Genomic DNA, 15,621 nt, shown 5'->3' on the forward strand with positions numbered 1-15,621 from the left:
ATGCGGAATCTCCATCTGGTCTTTATTCAGTTAATCATGTATTCAGTCAATCCAGTCTTTAGTCAGTCAATCAGGCCTTTATTCAGTCTATAACGTCTTTATTCAGTCAATCAGGTCTTGATTTAGACGATCAGGTCTTTATTCAGTCCATCCAAGAAGCACTTGTTGAAATGTGGTTACACACATAAATGGGTCTGAAAACAGTGTGATCGATGATGACTTGCTTCTGTTTAATAAATGAGAAATGAACAGATGAAATTTTTAAGAGAAATTATATTTAGCCTCAGTGGAGAGCTCTTTTGTGAACCGATATACTGGATAAGTAATTATTTTTCCCTATGTGGGCAGCCAATATACCCTACAGTGTAAATATGTTGAATAATGACTTTGAATTTAGGAACTATATGTTTAGGCCTAAACCTGAGCCTTTGCTTTTCTCAATATGTCATTTTGTCAGTCAGTGTTTAACTATATCTGGTTTCAGATCAGTGTGTTTCATATAAAGTGTACTATATGAAGTGTTCTACTTTTTAAAGGACAGCTGCTAATGATTTGTACTGAGGAAAGTTTGACAAAGTGTAGCTGTTGAAAATCTAAAACTGGGAGAAAGAAGTAATCATAGGTGAACAGTGCAGAGCACAGTGCTGAATTTGCCAGAAAACATCTAAAAAAGCCTGACCAGTTCTGGAGCAAGATTATTTGGACAGATGAAACCAAGATTAACTTGTACCAGGAAGCTGGAACGAGTATGGAGAAGGAACAGCTCATGATCCAAAGCATACAAAATCATCTTAACAAAAAGTGGAGGTAGTGTTATGGCATGGCCATATATGTCTATATATAGCAATATGGAACTGTATCACTTGTGTTTATTGATGATACGACTGCTGATAGATGTTGTAGGATGAATTCTGAAGTGTATAGGGCTATACTATCTGCTCAGATTCAGCCAAATACTGTAAAACTGATAGGACGGTGCTTCACAGTACAGAGGGATAATGACCCAAAACATACTGCAAATGCAATCCAAGAGCTTCTCAAGGCAAAGAAATGGAATATATCTCAAAGGCCAAGACAGTTACCTGACCTCAACATAATTGAGCATGCTTTTAACTTACTGAAGATAAAACTGAAGGCAGAAAGCCCCAAAACAAGCAGCAACTGAAGGCAGCTGCAGTAAAGGCCTGGCAAAGCATCTCAAGGGAGGAAACAGTGTTTGGTGGAGTCCATGGGTTCCTGACTTCAGGCAGTCGTTGACTGCAAAGGGTTTTCATCCAAGTATTAAAAACAATCATTATATTTATAGTTATGTTATTTTGTCCAATTACTTGTGAGCCTCTGAAAATGAGGGACTATGTAAAAAGATGGTTGTCATGCCAAAACTGTAAATGCAATATTTCTGTTTGCTCTTACAAATCCGTACCTATGTGTTCTCAAATGTTGACTAACAGACTTAGTAGTGCTCAATAATTTGTTTTGTGCTCTGAGATCTTTACTTGTCAATATACTTCCATATGCATTTGGACTTGTTTTAAACACTTGAGTAACAAAATGCATTCGAATAAAATCTGAACTCTTATTGTCAATTTTATTATAATGTTCACAATGACAAGATTTTTGCTTGAGTTGGCACTATTAAAACTCTTCATTCTAACTGTATAAAAGCATACATGTAGAACATTTGTTCTTTCCATTTAATCCTCTACAGAAACGTGCTGAACAGCATCGTCGCCTCTTATTTAAACGTGCAGTACGAATGTTTTTTATGGAACTAATGTAGTGTGTTTCCTGTTGCGAGGTTAACTGGTAGTGGCACAACACCTGTGTAGTTCAGTTATGTGATTTGTGTTATTGAGATTCCCTACAATATTTCTGTCCATACCCAAAAACAAGTTAGAGGAAGACCAAACTAAATTTTATCCCATTCAGCACAAGTATTAATGACATCATTACCAATAGTTTCCCAAAGAACACCACAGTCTGCTGGGATTTTTAATGTGCTTTCTCTAGCATTCAGGCAGCCTTTAGTGTATTTCAGTAAAGCATGAAAATATACTTGCAGACACTTTATACACTTACTTGAGTTGAAAACAACACTGTGATTTTTTTTAACTTATGCAAGTTTCAAGTGCTTGCAAGTTGATAAGTCAGTTGATAAGTATTGTTGCATGGTATTGCAGTGCTTACTTTCAAATCAGGCTGCATTAAATAAAAGCAGTTCTTAAAAAACATAACCTACCTTAAATGGTCAGTAGTAATATTAAATACACATGGTTTGTAACAAATGAGCATGAAAAACACTGGTTTGGTCCTTAAACTGAGAGCTAGTAGTGGTACAGTGTTTGATCATATATCAAAGACACAAAACATCAGGAAAGACAGAACAAGTATTGCTGCTGTACCACTGTTTGAAAAACGTTAGGTGCCTGTGACTGTGTGAATGAAGTATTACTAGCATTAGCAGTCCTGTCCCCAACAGTTGACTGTGTTTGATCAGCCCACTCCTAACCCTCCCCTGGACTGCGGCCCACAGCCTGTGGCAGACTGCTGGTGCGTCCTCAGGTTGCATATCCAGGCAAACCTCTTCCCACACTGGTCACAGCTGAAGGGTTTCTCCCCGGTGTGAACTCTCTGGTGCTTTTTTAGGTTCCCAGCCTCAGAAAAGTGTTTCCCGCAGGTGTTGCAGCAGAAAGGTTTCTCTCCTGTGTGGACTCTCTCGTGGGCCTCCAGGTTGGAAAGGCCGGAAAAAGCCTTGCCGCAGGTTCTGCATACGTAGCTTTTCCTGCGGCGCTCACTGGGTGTGATGCTGGCAGCGTGGCTTTTATTGTGGCAAGCCAGAAGGCTGGCTTGATGCTGTGCAGCGATGGCCACCTCAATGCTGGCCAACACTGCTGTGGATCCCCTTACAGTTAAAGCTGACTCTGGAGCCACAGTGGAACTCATAGTCCTGCAGGTTGAGCTGATACCAGAAATACTTGTTTTATCACCACTGTGAGTGTTACTGACAGCAGCTGTGCTGGAGGACAGAGTGCTTAGTGCAGGAAGGATGCTGTGGTGATGCTGCTGCTGCTGCTGCTGCTGCTGCTGCTGCTGCTGCTGCTGAGAGATCCTGCTGCTGCTCCGAGGCTGCTGCAGCAGCTGAGCCTGTGCACTTCTGATCATGGCTGGTGAACTGCTCCATGGACGCTGGGAAGATGGAGCATGTTTTCTCAGAGGTATGGACACAGAAGTTCCTGCTGATAGAGCTGGGAGCAGAAAAAACATGGAGTCAACACACTTTCATTACATCATTCTCCCTGAATTAAACATGACACTGAGCTAAAATAAATCAGTATCTATAATATGAACACCTCATCCCTTTAATAAAGATAATACAACTTTTTTGTGTCTAAAGGAGAATCCACACGAGTCTTGTCCACAAATCATGCGTCTTACAGAAGACATTCAATACACTTCACATCTCATCACATGTATCAGTCCTCACACTTCAAGAAACACGTGATGTACATCAAGACGTATGTGTCTGCTCTATTTTATATATTTTTTTCCTCTACCATGCCGAGTGAAACATAATCTCTGTAACCATCTGCTCAAATGACACACATTACCTGCTGCCTGTACATTTAATGTACTTGTCCCAGTTTAACTTTGAGCTCTCAGACTTCACTGTTGGCATATAAGCAGTACATAAAAACAACAAGTTTTCTTCCTATTTAATTCACATGTGGTCTAAGTGAAAACCACTTTGTTCACTGAAGATATCAATAGGTTTGTTTCTAGACATTAATCAGCTTGGTGAAGACCCAGATTAGCTGTGCTGCTGATGGACTGCTAGTTCTGAGGCTGACTGGAGGTTCGTGTGGAACGAACAAACAGATGGATGCTTTAGTAGCACACAGTGCTGATGTTGTACATCTAATGAACTGAATTGATAAAAATCTGTAAAAGATGCAGAGATGGACGGACACAGATCTACACTAGAAAGGTAAAGATGCAAATAAAGAGTTCTCTGGCCAAAAAAGAAATACTACAGGGTACCATAGTCTGGCGAAACAGTTGGTGCATTAACAGCAAAGCTCTGCTGTCATAACTTTCCAGAATTGTAAAATCCTGCCTCAAAGGAGAACAAACTGCTGTGTGGTGTCTGTGTGGAGTAAGCCTTCAAACTGAACCTCCTGCTTTGATTTTAATCTTCTCACTACTACCTGATCGAACATGCACACAAATTTCTAGGACTATTTCTGCTCTGCGAAAACTTTTAGGTCCACTTAATGATATTCACATGTAGAGCAGATTGTTAAACCTACTTCCATGTCATTACAGTGTGCATTACAGTCATCATCTGGTGGGACAGTGCAGCATAAATTACGTACTGTGTTTCAGTCTGCCTAAAGCAGAAACCATGAGATTGGTGATGCTCTAAACCTCTGACATTTAAACTCTCTGGACTTTTTCTAAAAGATTCATTTTGTTTGTAAAAATGCCAGCTTTGTGCAATCAGGAGCCAAAACAGAGACAAACAGATGCGTCTTCAAATGCAGTCACCCCAATGTGGATGTGTTCTGGGAAGGACTCATCTAATCAAAAGTCATCAGAAATGACTTTGCTGCCCTTTAACATCCTGAGTTATATGATCTTTATCCATGTTGCAGCAGTTACAGTCTGACATGATCATTTCAAAATAAGCCGGTACACAGGAAAGAAGATGATGCGTTACCTTGTGACACAGACTGCTGGATTTGAACTGTGGAGCAGCCGGCTGCAGAAGACAAACTCTGACTTCCACTCATCCTCACTGCTGAGGAAACTGATGATTCAGTCTCTACGATAATAACTCCATCCTGGTCACATTCTGCTGAGTCATCAGCGGTGAAAGAACATGAAGGGCCACCATGGGCTGATACAGAGTCATTATCAGGGGCCCAGCGGGTAAAGAATGTCTCCAATTCAAACAGAGAGTATTCAGAGTTGAGAGTGTTGCTGTTACTGGATCTCCGCAGTTGTTGTGCGTTGGGGTTGCCTGGTGTATTGGTGTCTGGTACCCTGAGCTCGGCTGCCACTATACTGCTGGAGTCTTCTGATATAATGGGGGTCGACTGAGGGGCTGCAGACTGGGAATGGGGAGGGGAGAAGGATGGTGTGAGCAGGAGAGAGGTTCATTAGGACCAGGTGTTGTTGACTCACATCTCTTCATGGGTACAGGACTTGACTTATCTTAGAATTAGGATTGAAAGCAGGGAAAACAAAGGTAACAATTACACCTTATAACACCTGTAGATTTTACTGATAAATATGAATGCTATTTGTTCAATCCATACACAAACAGAAGTAAGACATGACAAATTGTGGTTTTACAGGGAGTTAAGTGCTGGGCAAAAATAGTTCCAGCACGTAATTTCCTGCACACAAAGTCCCCATAAAACAACAACGTTGTTTTTAAATTATGCTTGTGTACTGACTTCTTATGACTCCAAACGAGACATCGCTAATCAGGGAGCTTTATTTTCACTAGCCTTTTCTTCCTGCTTCCAGTTTTTATGCTAAGATAAGCCAACCACATCTATACTGAGCCCACAGACATGAAATATATATCCATCTGAACATCTCACTCTGACAAAAGGGAATAGTTGCATTTTTAAAAATGTTGAACTATTCCCTTAACGTGTTCAAATCCCCCTTGACTGTAAGTGGAGACTCCTCTAATTTCTGGTCTTTGAGCCATGTAGAGGCTGTTTTGGACTTGACTGTCATCATATTAAATCTCTGCAAATTGGCCTGTTTCAGCTGGAAAAATTGCTGCTGACGACAGGACTTAACTGTAAAAACACTTGCTCATTGAGTGTCTAAAAAAGACGTACGTGTAGAAATTTGGTGAAATGTAATTCTACTTTGAAGTATACAGGCTTTCAAAGGAATCTGTACATATGGTCATTATAAATTACAATTATTTACTGTATGAGTTACAGATTTGATGATAATATTGTGTCACAATTTTGTAATGTATGATTTATTAAAAAAAACACAAGTTCACGTTCATGTTTTTATAAAGTTTTAATGATTTACATTGCAAACTATGGACATTGAGCAGGATTTTACAAAATTGTGACACAATAGAAAAAGCTAGTGTTACATTTACAGTATATGTTTAAGCTAAAATGACTTGTATTTTACATAACAGTCACACTTTAAAATGACACATTACTCAAAAAGAGAATTATTCTTGTACATAAAACAAAAAGGAAATATATATCAGAAGTCCTGCATTATTAAGAGCCAATTGAATGCAATTCCACTGGAAGGACATGATTGAAATACAATAAAAATACACACAATATTACTTAGTGAATATTTCTCCAAGCAGCGTTTCAATTCTGCCCTGCACTGTCTGTAATGTAATAATCAATACGGTATAAATCGGGCCTACAATGATTGGCACTGTAAAACATGAATTACCTTAAACTGTCAAATAGTGGCTAGGCCCTCTATTTACCTCCACTGCAGAGAGATCCAGACCTTTATCTGAAAAGGACTCATCACAAACAGACCCCTTTATTTCTCATACCCCATGTTTTATAAGTATTTTTGATCATATAAAACAACAGAGTAGTGTTATACTCACCAATCTGCTGCTCTCACTTTCTCTTTGTAACACAAATACTCAAATACTAACCCAAATACTCTTTTATTCACTAATTATTTCCAAACACTTACACTTTGAGGTTTTTTTTCAATTGCTCTTAAGCTACTGCCCATGAAGCCCACCATTTCCTGCAAAGATGTCTCACATGAAAAGTCTACTAGTGGTACAAAGGACATAATCCCTCTTGTTCCTGGTGGGCTTTTATGTGAAACATCTATCCAGGAAGTGTTGACTTTCAGAGTTACTTATCGAAAATCTAAAAAAAAACAGCAAAGTAGAATCACTCACACTCACCACTCACCTCAACAGAAACACTGTGCATGGTTCTGCTTTGCCATTTTTTTGTTCAGTATTAAGCTACTATCAGAGACACTCTAAACTTGCACAGATTTTTCACATTAAAAGCTTTCAAGTATCTCAAAATCCCTCCAGTTGAAATATGTGTTGAGTTAAATATTGTTGAGTTTTATTGACAGAAACTAAACAGTGCTCAAAAAGATGGTGTAAGAACTGGAATCAGTTATTGAATAAAGACATTATTTCTTACAGAAATATGAAAGATAAGTGTCATCAGCAGAGTGGTCATTATGACATGACCACTCTGTTATTTGGAGAAATTTAGAGATATTTATGTTGTTTGGGATGTTAAAAAGATGATGTATGGTTGTCCTTTAAACTTTAAAGTTTTGACTGATGTCTGGAGTAAGAAAATTAATTAATTAATCTGTGGCATATCTTGGCTCCTGGATAGTGAGCTTCATAGTCATTCTTTTACTGTTGTCTAAACTTCAACAGTATTTTGCTTAGTTCTGCATCTAATAAGTCTCTGACTGCATGTTTACATCTGTGGGTGGTGTCTCTTCTGATGTTTTTTCAGGTTGCTGGGGTCAGAGAACCTCTCAGAGCAGAGCAAGCACTGGTATGGTCTCTCCCCGGTGTGGATGTTTCTGTGAATCTTCAGGTTCCAAAACTGGGAGAACTTTTTGCCACAGATGCTGCAGCCATATGGCCTCTCTCCAGTGTGAGTCCTCAGGTGGGATTCTAAATTTGCTGGCGAGCTGAAACCTTTCCCGCAAAACCTACATATGCAAACCCTCTTCCTGGGGATTTTCTGCTGCATATCAGCGCTGCTATAACTGCCCTTACCCTTACTTGGATGTGGGTCCAGCAACAGTTGGGGCCCCTGAACTGACAGCTGCCCCCCCTCTATGTGATCTGAAACCTGAGTGGGTCTAGACTCCTCTGACAGATCAATAACAGGACACTGCTGCTCAAAGGATACAGAGGTGTGGAAGCCTCTGGCGCTCTCAACAGCCAATCCCCTTCCTGCTGAATTTTCAACAGCCACTTCCCTCCCAGAGCTACCAGGCTCTGCTCTGGTTATGAGTGTGTTTGGCAGGTATGAGAGGGCGCAATGTGAGGATGGCCCCGGGAGGCTGATGTCATGACAATAACCCCCCCCCCCATTAGCCCATAGTGAAGATTGGCCATAGCTGACCTCTGAGAAGCCCCCCAAAGACTCCTGCAGGTCAGAAAGTTGATTGGTAGAAGCTTGTGTGGTTTCATCAAATGGCAGCACTCCTCTATAGTCATCTGTACTCGACTCTACCAACCCTGGAGACAAAGAGAAAGATGTTGAGTGACTCTCTTTGTCAGACTCAGAGTCATTTTATTCTGAAATTGATAACAAATACTTACAAGTGGCCATACCAGTCAGAGATGACTCAGGAATATGTACTTAGTATTGTAAGAGGGGTCAGCAGATCCAACAGGGTGATGTCAGCTATACCTCACAGTGGATGTGTCCACTCACCCTCCTGTATGCTGAGGCCTGTCTGGTTCTGAGTTCCTGTCACCGGCTCCACCTCCTCCATCTTCACCAGCACCACATCTGGCTCCTCCTCCTTCTGCACACACAGTGAAGAGAGGAAATGTGGGATGTCATTGCACCACAGACACACAACATGACTGCACATAATACACAATGTGCACAGTCTGAGGGGCACTGAAAAGAAGCAACTTCAGTCAAAACATGATAAAGATGATGATCAGGAGAGACACCATAACATTTTATGACCTTTGATTGAGTGGAGATTTATCCAAAGTGGAGCAGTTACTAGCCTCTTGCAAGATATCAGTACTGGTGTATATATCAGCTCCTTAAAGTGACAAAGAAATGCAGTAAAGAAATGCCAAAGACATGACTGAAGTTAATTATAAACTACAAAAATGTTCATCTCAGTGCCTATCTGTGCAACAACTATTTACACCTGCATTATTTGGATTTTTTTGGACCATTCATCAAACACAGAGCAACATGATCATTTATTTGGAGTGGTGTTTGTGTCCACCTGATGAATCTGAGTCCAACATTCACTATGCAGAGTGAGGTAGTAATTCTCTGTGTATTTGTCACTAGTGACACTTTTGATATTTCACGTAAGTCATTTCATCCATTGTTCATTTGGAAAATACTGATAAGTGCAGCTTTAATAACCAAATTAAATACATTTTAATAAAGATTCCTTAGTGTTTGTGTAAGAAAAAATAAAAGAGTAGTGGCTGTTATATTGTTCCTGTACTGGGCCCTAAACCATTTGGCTGTACACATTATACAACATCAATGTGACTACCAGTGAAAGAAGTTTACTGTTGTTCAACAGGTGGACCAATGAGTTGAGAACAAAATCTGAGCACCACTGATGTTTTAACAAACTCAAACCTATAAATGAGGTACGTATTCAACACATTTTAGTTGACATCTTGGACATAATGATGGTATCTAACAGTATGCTTTATACATGCCGTATGACTCACTGTTTGTTGCCATAGGCAGACCACCATGCTACAGAGAGACTTGTAAGAGAGAGAGAGTTGTGCTGGGACCAGTGGTCTTTGATCATATTCAAGGCTTTAGGATGCATTTTAATTAGAAATTATTACACTTTATGTCCACTCTACTCTTCTGACTAACTCACAAATATTTCTTCAAATCTGATTTCATTCATCTGAAGTTCAAGGTAATGATTAATATTCTTTTTCAAAGAAGGGGGTAGTGAAATAAAACTTTTCAGTGATTTAAAGGTGCATATTTTATTCCATAAATGAAACAGTGCACACAAAATGTGAAATGTTTCAACTATAAAACATATGAAATGTGTTACATTTACAATGACTGTCCAATCCTTAATAATGCTATCAAAATTTAGAGTACATGTAAATATGCTCTATGTACATTTAAATGTACTCTTTAGTCTATGTTTAGTCTCAATGACTGAGGACTCGCCAAGACTGAATTCCAACGCAAGTACTTCTTATTACTCCAAACACACAACCCATGAAAGCAATACAGTGTGTAACACTTTTTAAAATCTCCAGCTGTTCCACCATGTTCAGACCCATCAGTCAGTGCTTGCTCACCTATAACTGACTGATGATTGCTGCATTTAAGTCTTAACTTTGCAGCTGTGCTTTCTATTCTTTACATGAAAAAACATTTTAGCCAAAAACTGATTTCAGCTGTGGTTTGGTTGACCCAGCACAGCAGCACAGTAGAGTTGCTTAAGAGACATGTGCCTAAAGCTGTCTCAGCATTTTTGAAAATGTGGTTGTAAACATTTAAATGTAACAGTTGAACAGGTGGTGTCAGGGCAGCCTAGTGGTTCACATTCATACCAAATAGTATACAAGTGTACCAAAATTTCAGTTTTTCCTTCTTAATTCTTCTTTTTCTTTCTTAATTCTTCAATTGCAAAAATTTCTAAAATTCGCTTTGTCTGTGTGGGGTATTGAGTGTAGATTGATGAGAGAAAAAAAGAATTTAAACGATTTTAGCATAAGGCTGCAACATAACAAAATGTTAAAAAAGTGAAGGGGTCTGAATATTTTCTGAATGCACTGTATGAGCTAACGTCGTCTGTTGATACTCTATATGATGATGATGATGAAGTATCTATATTTATCGGATATATCTATATTTATCTTATTGTCAACAATATCCGATGTACAGATCCAAACTAACACAGACACCTACTAACAAGTGCGTGTATAAAAACCTTATATAACCTGCAACAGCTTCACTGTTGTCAAGTAACTATTAATAACACATCAGTGAGCCACACTGTAGCTCTGAGTGACATGTTACTCCATACACTCACACACTGTAGTTTATTTTGACTCAGTCCTAAACATACCGTCCTGATTCCCAATATAGTCACTAGAGCACCAAATTTGGATTAATCCGCCGCTGAAAACAGTCCCCAAAAAATACACTATTTCCTCCTCTTTGTTCAATAAAAACTACAGTGGGCAGCTGTAGGTAATTACTGAGCCCTTTCATTATTTTTAAATGAGCCTATGAATTACCTGTCAGAATTCTAAGAATATCCCAGTTTTGCAGTTTTTTTTTAAATTTAAGCAGTGAATAATATATGTTACAATGTTAAGCAAACTGCCCATAAAAAAAAAAAAAAAAAGCTTAGGTTGCCAAAAACTAAAAATCATGTTGAAAAATCAAAATTTAATAGAAAACAGGGCTTTTTCAGGGATTAAGAAATTGATTAATATACAGCTTTCCTTGAACAATCAAAGTACATTAAGCTTAAATTAATGCAAACAATTCCTACAGGTTCCCCAACTTTATATACAAAGGCAATGTTAGAACAAACTGCTCCCTCTTATGCATTATTAGGACAATACTGTACTGCAGGAAGTAGTACTGTATATTGCTATCAGAATGGTGAGGAAAAAGGCAAGTCACAAAGGAAGACAAACTTGTTGGGCAGGGGCTCATCTTTCATTATGATAATGAACCATAACTTTAGAGGGAAAGAACTAGACGGTAGCTTCAAATGATGGAAGACCAACAAAGTCTCCAGACTTAAACCCCATCCAGATGGTTTTGAATGAACTGGACAGAAGTATGAAAGCAAAGCAATTACAAGTGCAAAAAACTGTTAGAATTTCTGCAGTGTTTGAATGAACTTGCTAAACAATATTTGATTTCCATTGTAGAAAGAATGCTACGAGTGTGTTCGGCTGTTGAAAGAGTCAAATATATAGATTCAATTTAAGATTTACGATTCCATTATTTCCTTTTTAATCTTTATTATTGATTTGTTCTATGCTTTAATTTCAGAGTACACTGAGACATTATACTAGGTAAATTTCAGTAACATCTGGAAAAATTGACATGTTCTAAAACATTTTGTAGAGCATTTGTATTAGCCAATTTTTACGAATTACATTTTCAGTAGGAGTCAATGGGCTTGGAGCTGAGAGCCACAGACAGAATAGGGAATTCAGAAAGTGCTGAGAGACAGACTAACACAGTGTTGTTTTGGCTCTGTAAATGGGATTTGTGTACAATAAAAACCCTTTCCTGGGGGATGCTTTTGGGAAATGGGGCCCAGGTCAAGCAGAGTATACACTCCAGCAGAAAAGTTCCTCTTGGCTCTCAGTCTTGAACAGACGTTTAACATGTTTTCATAATGCAAAGCTCCAGCTGTGTGCAGTATCATCAAAGCATGTGTATAGCAAAAAGATAAATGAAACATCACATTTAAGGTATAGTAAATATGTGTCCCCACTTTTCAATCTGAAAGCTTAATTTGACCAGACCACTGTGAAGAGAAACACTTTGAAGAGGACTAATAAGGTCAGCATAACCAAGTTCAAATTGTCTATTCAAAAGCTGCATCCCCCCGGCATTTTGGTTAAGAGCCTAGAGGCAGAAATACTACAACTGAAATTCATCTTATTCTTACTTCTTTCTGACACACAAACACATTTAAAACAAGTTTATTGTTAACTACTATGTGAAACATTTAGAAATCTGTTTTTAAGGTAATTGTGCAGACATTATGTTCATTCTGTTGCGCAGGTCTTTTTCTCCTGCCAATACTGAGTCTTTGCTGGATTATTACACGTACAGTTGACTTCAGGTCAGAACACAGTTCAGGTTTGTTCCCATATTTCTTCTTCAGTATGAATTTCAGGATGGCTCTTTTGCTGGTGTGTTTTCAGGTTTCTTATCCAGGCAAATCCTCTACCGCACATCCCACAGCTGTATGGTTTCTCCCCAGTGTGAACTCTCTGGTGTTTCCTCAGGTTCCCAGCCTCAGAGAACATCTTCCCACATGTGGAGCAGCTGAAAGGCTTTTCCCCCGTGTGAACACGCTGGTGGATCTCCACTTTCTTTGGCCGGTTAAAAGCTTTGCCACAGTAGCTGCACACAAACAGTCTTTCCTTGGTGCCAGTTCGATGGTATACTTTGCTACTGTCACAAAAGGGCCGGGACAGCGGGAAACCGGGGCCATAACGAGCCCAGCCATTAACATTGGATGAGGTTGATGGCAAATCAGCCGCTGCCATCGAGTATGAACAATACGGCTTCCGTCCTTCCACTTCAACCCTTGAAGGATCATCAAAAAACTCTTCAACCAATGAGTTAGCACTTTTATTGTTGTCACACAACACTTCAAACTGTGAGTCACTGCTGCCATCATCGATATACTGGTGTGGGTTTATCGTTTCCTGCAGCGAGTCTCTGCCCTCAACAGAGGTACTGAGTTCACACTTAAGGAGAGGAGAGGAGTCACTGACCTCCACTCCTCTGCTGCTGTTGTTGCCAGTATGCCTCATCCTGCTGATCTGGATCTGGGACTGGTTCTGGGACTGGATGACCTGCTGTTCAAAGCTGGGCCTCTGTCCTGCAACTCCACAAGGGACACACTCTAGCACTCCTTCAGAGAGACAATGTGGGGCAAAGGATGAAGAAAACACATATTTTAACACTTATTCTCTTGATAGAGATTCATTTTGCAACACACTAAATATTCAGGACTCACATTCCTTGCGATCGAAGTGTCCTTGGGCAAGATACTGAACCCCAAAATTGCCCCCAATGTATCATCTGGGTGGGAGTGTGTATGTATAGAAAGCACTGTATATATAGGAATGTGCAATCACAAACAGCCAATATAAACCGCAACCCAAAATTACTATCATTCAAAAATATGACAAAGAGCTAAAATGTGAAATCCAAAGAAATGTGATTTGAATATAAAATCACAGCTTGTATTGCCTGTCTTTTGGTTTGTGTTTCTTATTTTTGGTTTGCAAGTCACAGTTTCTCATTTCTGCTTCAAAACTATCAAACTGTCAAATCCTGCGAGGAACTCTATGAAGTGACCACAGAACTTAGTTAGTAGCACTCCATAAAAGTTTAAAGTTATTTTCACTGTCAGTTACCATCGCTGATTGAGGAGACCTCACTGCTTTCTTCAAAGTAAGTTATGACGTCTTCAGTTTTCTGGCATTTATTGTGAGCGAACACTAGCTAGCTTGTTAGTGTGTTAACATTCACACTAAGCCAGCTAAAATTGGAAATGCTGCGTATTTTTGTGCCATTTTGGCAAAGATCCCCCACCACACCTAACCCGTGGGAAAATGGTTAAATCTTTTCAGTTAAGAAATCAAAATAACTGTTGATGCCAGCCAGCATGTGTTGAGCAGTGTGGCGGACAGTCTCAACTGGTTTAAATGACTTTCCATTCAGTCCTGTCCTGATCTCTTCATCATCCATAACATTACTGTACTTTAATACACACACACACACACACAAACACAAACACACAAACACAAACACACACACACACACACACACACACACACACACACACACACACACACACACACACACACACACAGAGTTAAGCTGCTCTCACTGAATCATATTTAGGGGTCTAAACGGCAAAGACGCTAGAACCCTATTGTTTTTGTTCTAATTATTAGAAGTTCAAAACAGCAAAGCTGCTGGAACCCTGTTGTTTTTATTCTGATTATATTTCTTATTGTTTTCGTAAAAGGTTTCGTACAGCAAAAACCATAACACCTACAAACATGAAACTTCATGATATGGTCTCACCCCCCCCCAAGTTTCTCCAAGTTTCTAAAAATACGACAATGAGAGGCACTTTAACTAAAAATCCCATTTTTTCATTGACGACTTATCAGAAAAAGTTTAAATTTGGTACAGTGACTTTGGTACAGTAATATTTTCTAACTTTTCCCAAAATACTGCTTTGATAATTTAATCAATGTAGCTACCAGCAGCCAATCAAAATTCAGCAGCTTGTAATTTCCACTGTGAATGTCCAGTCAAGATGAAAATTGGTACATACACTTACGTAAATGGATTGGATTTATATCATCTAGTCTTATCAACCACTCAAAACTACACACACAAACACAAATTCATATATCACATTCAAACACACACACATATACTGACGGCTCAGCCATCAGGGGCAGTTTGGGTTTCAGTATCTTGCCCAAGGACACTACGACATGGGAACTGGAGGAGCCACTGACCTTCTGCTTAGTGGATGACCTTGCTCTACCTCCTGAGCCACAGCTGCCCCCTATGATGCTGCTTATGATGTCATGAAGAAGGAGTTTACAAAACCTTGGATCAAACAGCCTTCAGTTGGCGCTTAAACAAAGATCTTTCCGTTTAAGCCTGTTTCTCAGAAATTACTTCACCTTAATTCAAAATTCCTTTCATCAATTTGAAAATCATAAATTTGACTTTTAGCAATATAATCTTCCTGCTTTTTCACACTTACTGAAATACTTAGTTTTATCAAATTGTCCAAGACTGTTTGTCAAATTCAGTATGAGTCGTCTACAGACCATGCTTGCCAAAATTTGAAATGTCAAACCATTTTAAAGAAATACACATATGGATCATAACAGCATTGCTTGAACTAAAAAAAATAGCTACTCTTCTGAAAATAAATAATCAATCAGTCATTACCAAATTTTGCATGTGTTGTCATAAAGATAGAACAAGCAACACTGAAAAAGTACAGGAACATCATCTTAAAGTGAATAGCTTAATATCATTAAGATACATTTATATTGCGTGGAGCCTTGACAATTCAACAGTTTTAATGGGTGAATTCAATATCAAGACATGC

The 15,621-nt window shown here is 39.1% G+C and overlaps 1 protein-coding gene across 2 annotated transcripts; it reads right to left on the reverse strand.

Moving 5' to 3' along the window:
* Positions 1 to 1,614: 1,614 nt before the first annotated feature.
* Positions 1,615 to 14,201, reverse strand: LOC120799831 (zinc finger protein 184-like). Of its 2 annotated transcripts, XM_040145240.1 has the most exons (5): positions 13,244 to 14,201; positions 8,454 to 8,547; positions 8,139 to 8,254; positions 4,718 to 5,111; positions 1,615 to 3,245 (listed from the first exon to the last, which is right to left on the reverse strand). In XM_040145240.1, the coding sequence occupies exons 1-5, from the start codon at positions 13,280 to 13,282 to the stop codon at positions 2,494 to 2,496; spliced, it is 1,395 nt and encodes a 464-aa protein (XP_040001174.1). In that variant the 5' UTR covers positions 13,283 to 14,201; the 3' UTR covers positions 1,615 to 2,493. The 2 variants fall into 2 exon arrangements, with proteins under 2 accessions (XP_040001174.1, XP_040001175.1); XM_040145241.1 differs by lacking the exon at positions 13,244 to 14,201 and having other exon boundaries at positions 8,339 to 8,541.
* Positions 14,202 to 15,621: the final 1,420 nt, after the last annotated feature.

The sequence above is a fragment of the Xiphias gladius genome, chromosome 15 (assembly GCF_016859285.1).
Source record: "Xiphias gladius isolate SHS-SW01 ecotype Sanya breed wild chromosome 15, ASM1685928v1, whole genome shotgun sequence".
Lineage (NCBI taxonomy): Eukaryota > Metazoa > Chordata > Actinopteri > Istiophoriformes > Xiphiidae > Xiphias > Xiphias gladius.

What these genes read in the sequence shown, in the direction of transcription:
- LOC120799831 (XM_040145240.1), bottom strand. Translation starts at nt 13,282, where the DNA reads ATGAGGCATACTGGCAACAACAGCAGCAGAGGAGTGGAG. An exon ending in AGGCCTCAGCATACAGGAGG is followed by an intron (nt 8,255 to 8,453) that starts GTGAGTGGACAC and finishes CTTTGTCTCCAG; the next exon opens with GGTTGGTAGAGTCGAGTACA. An exon ending in CCAGCAGTCTGTGTCACAAG is followed by an intron (nt 3,246 to 4,717) that starts GTAACGCATCAT and finishes TTCTGCTCCCAG; the next exon opens with CTCTATCAGCAGGAACTTCT.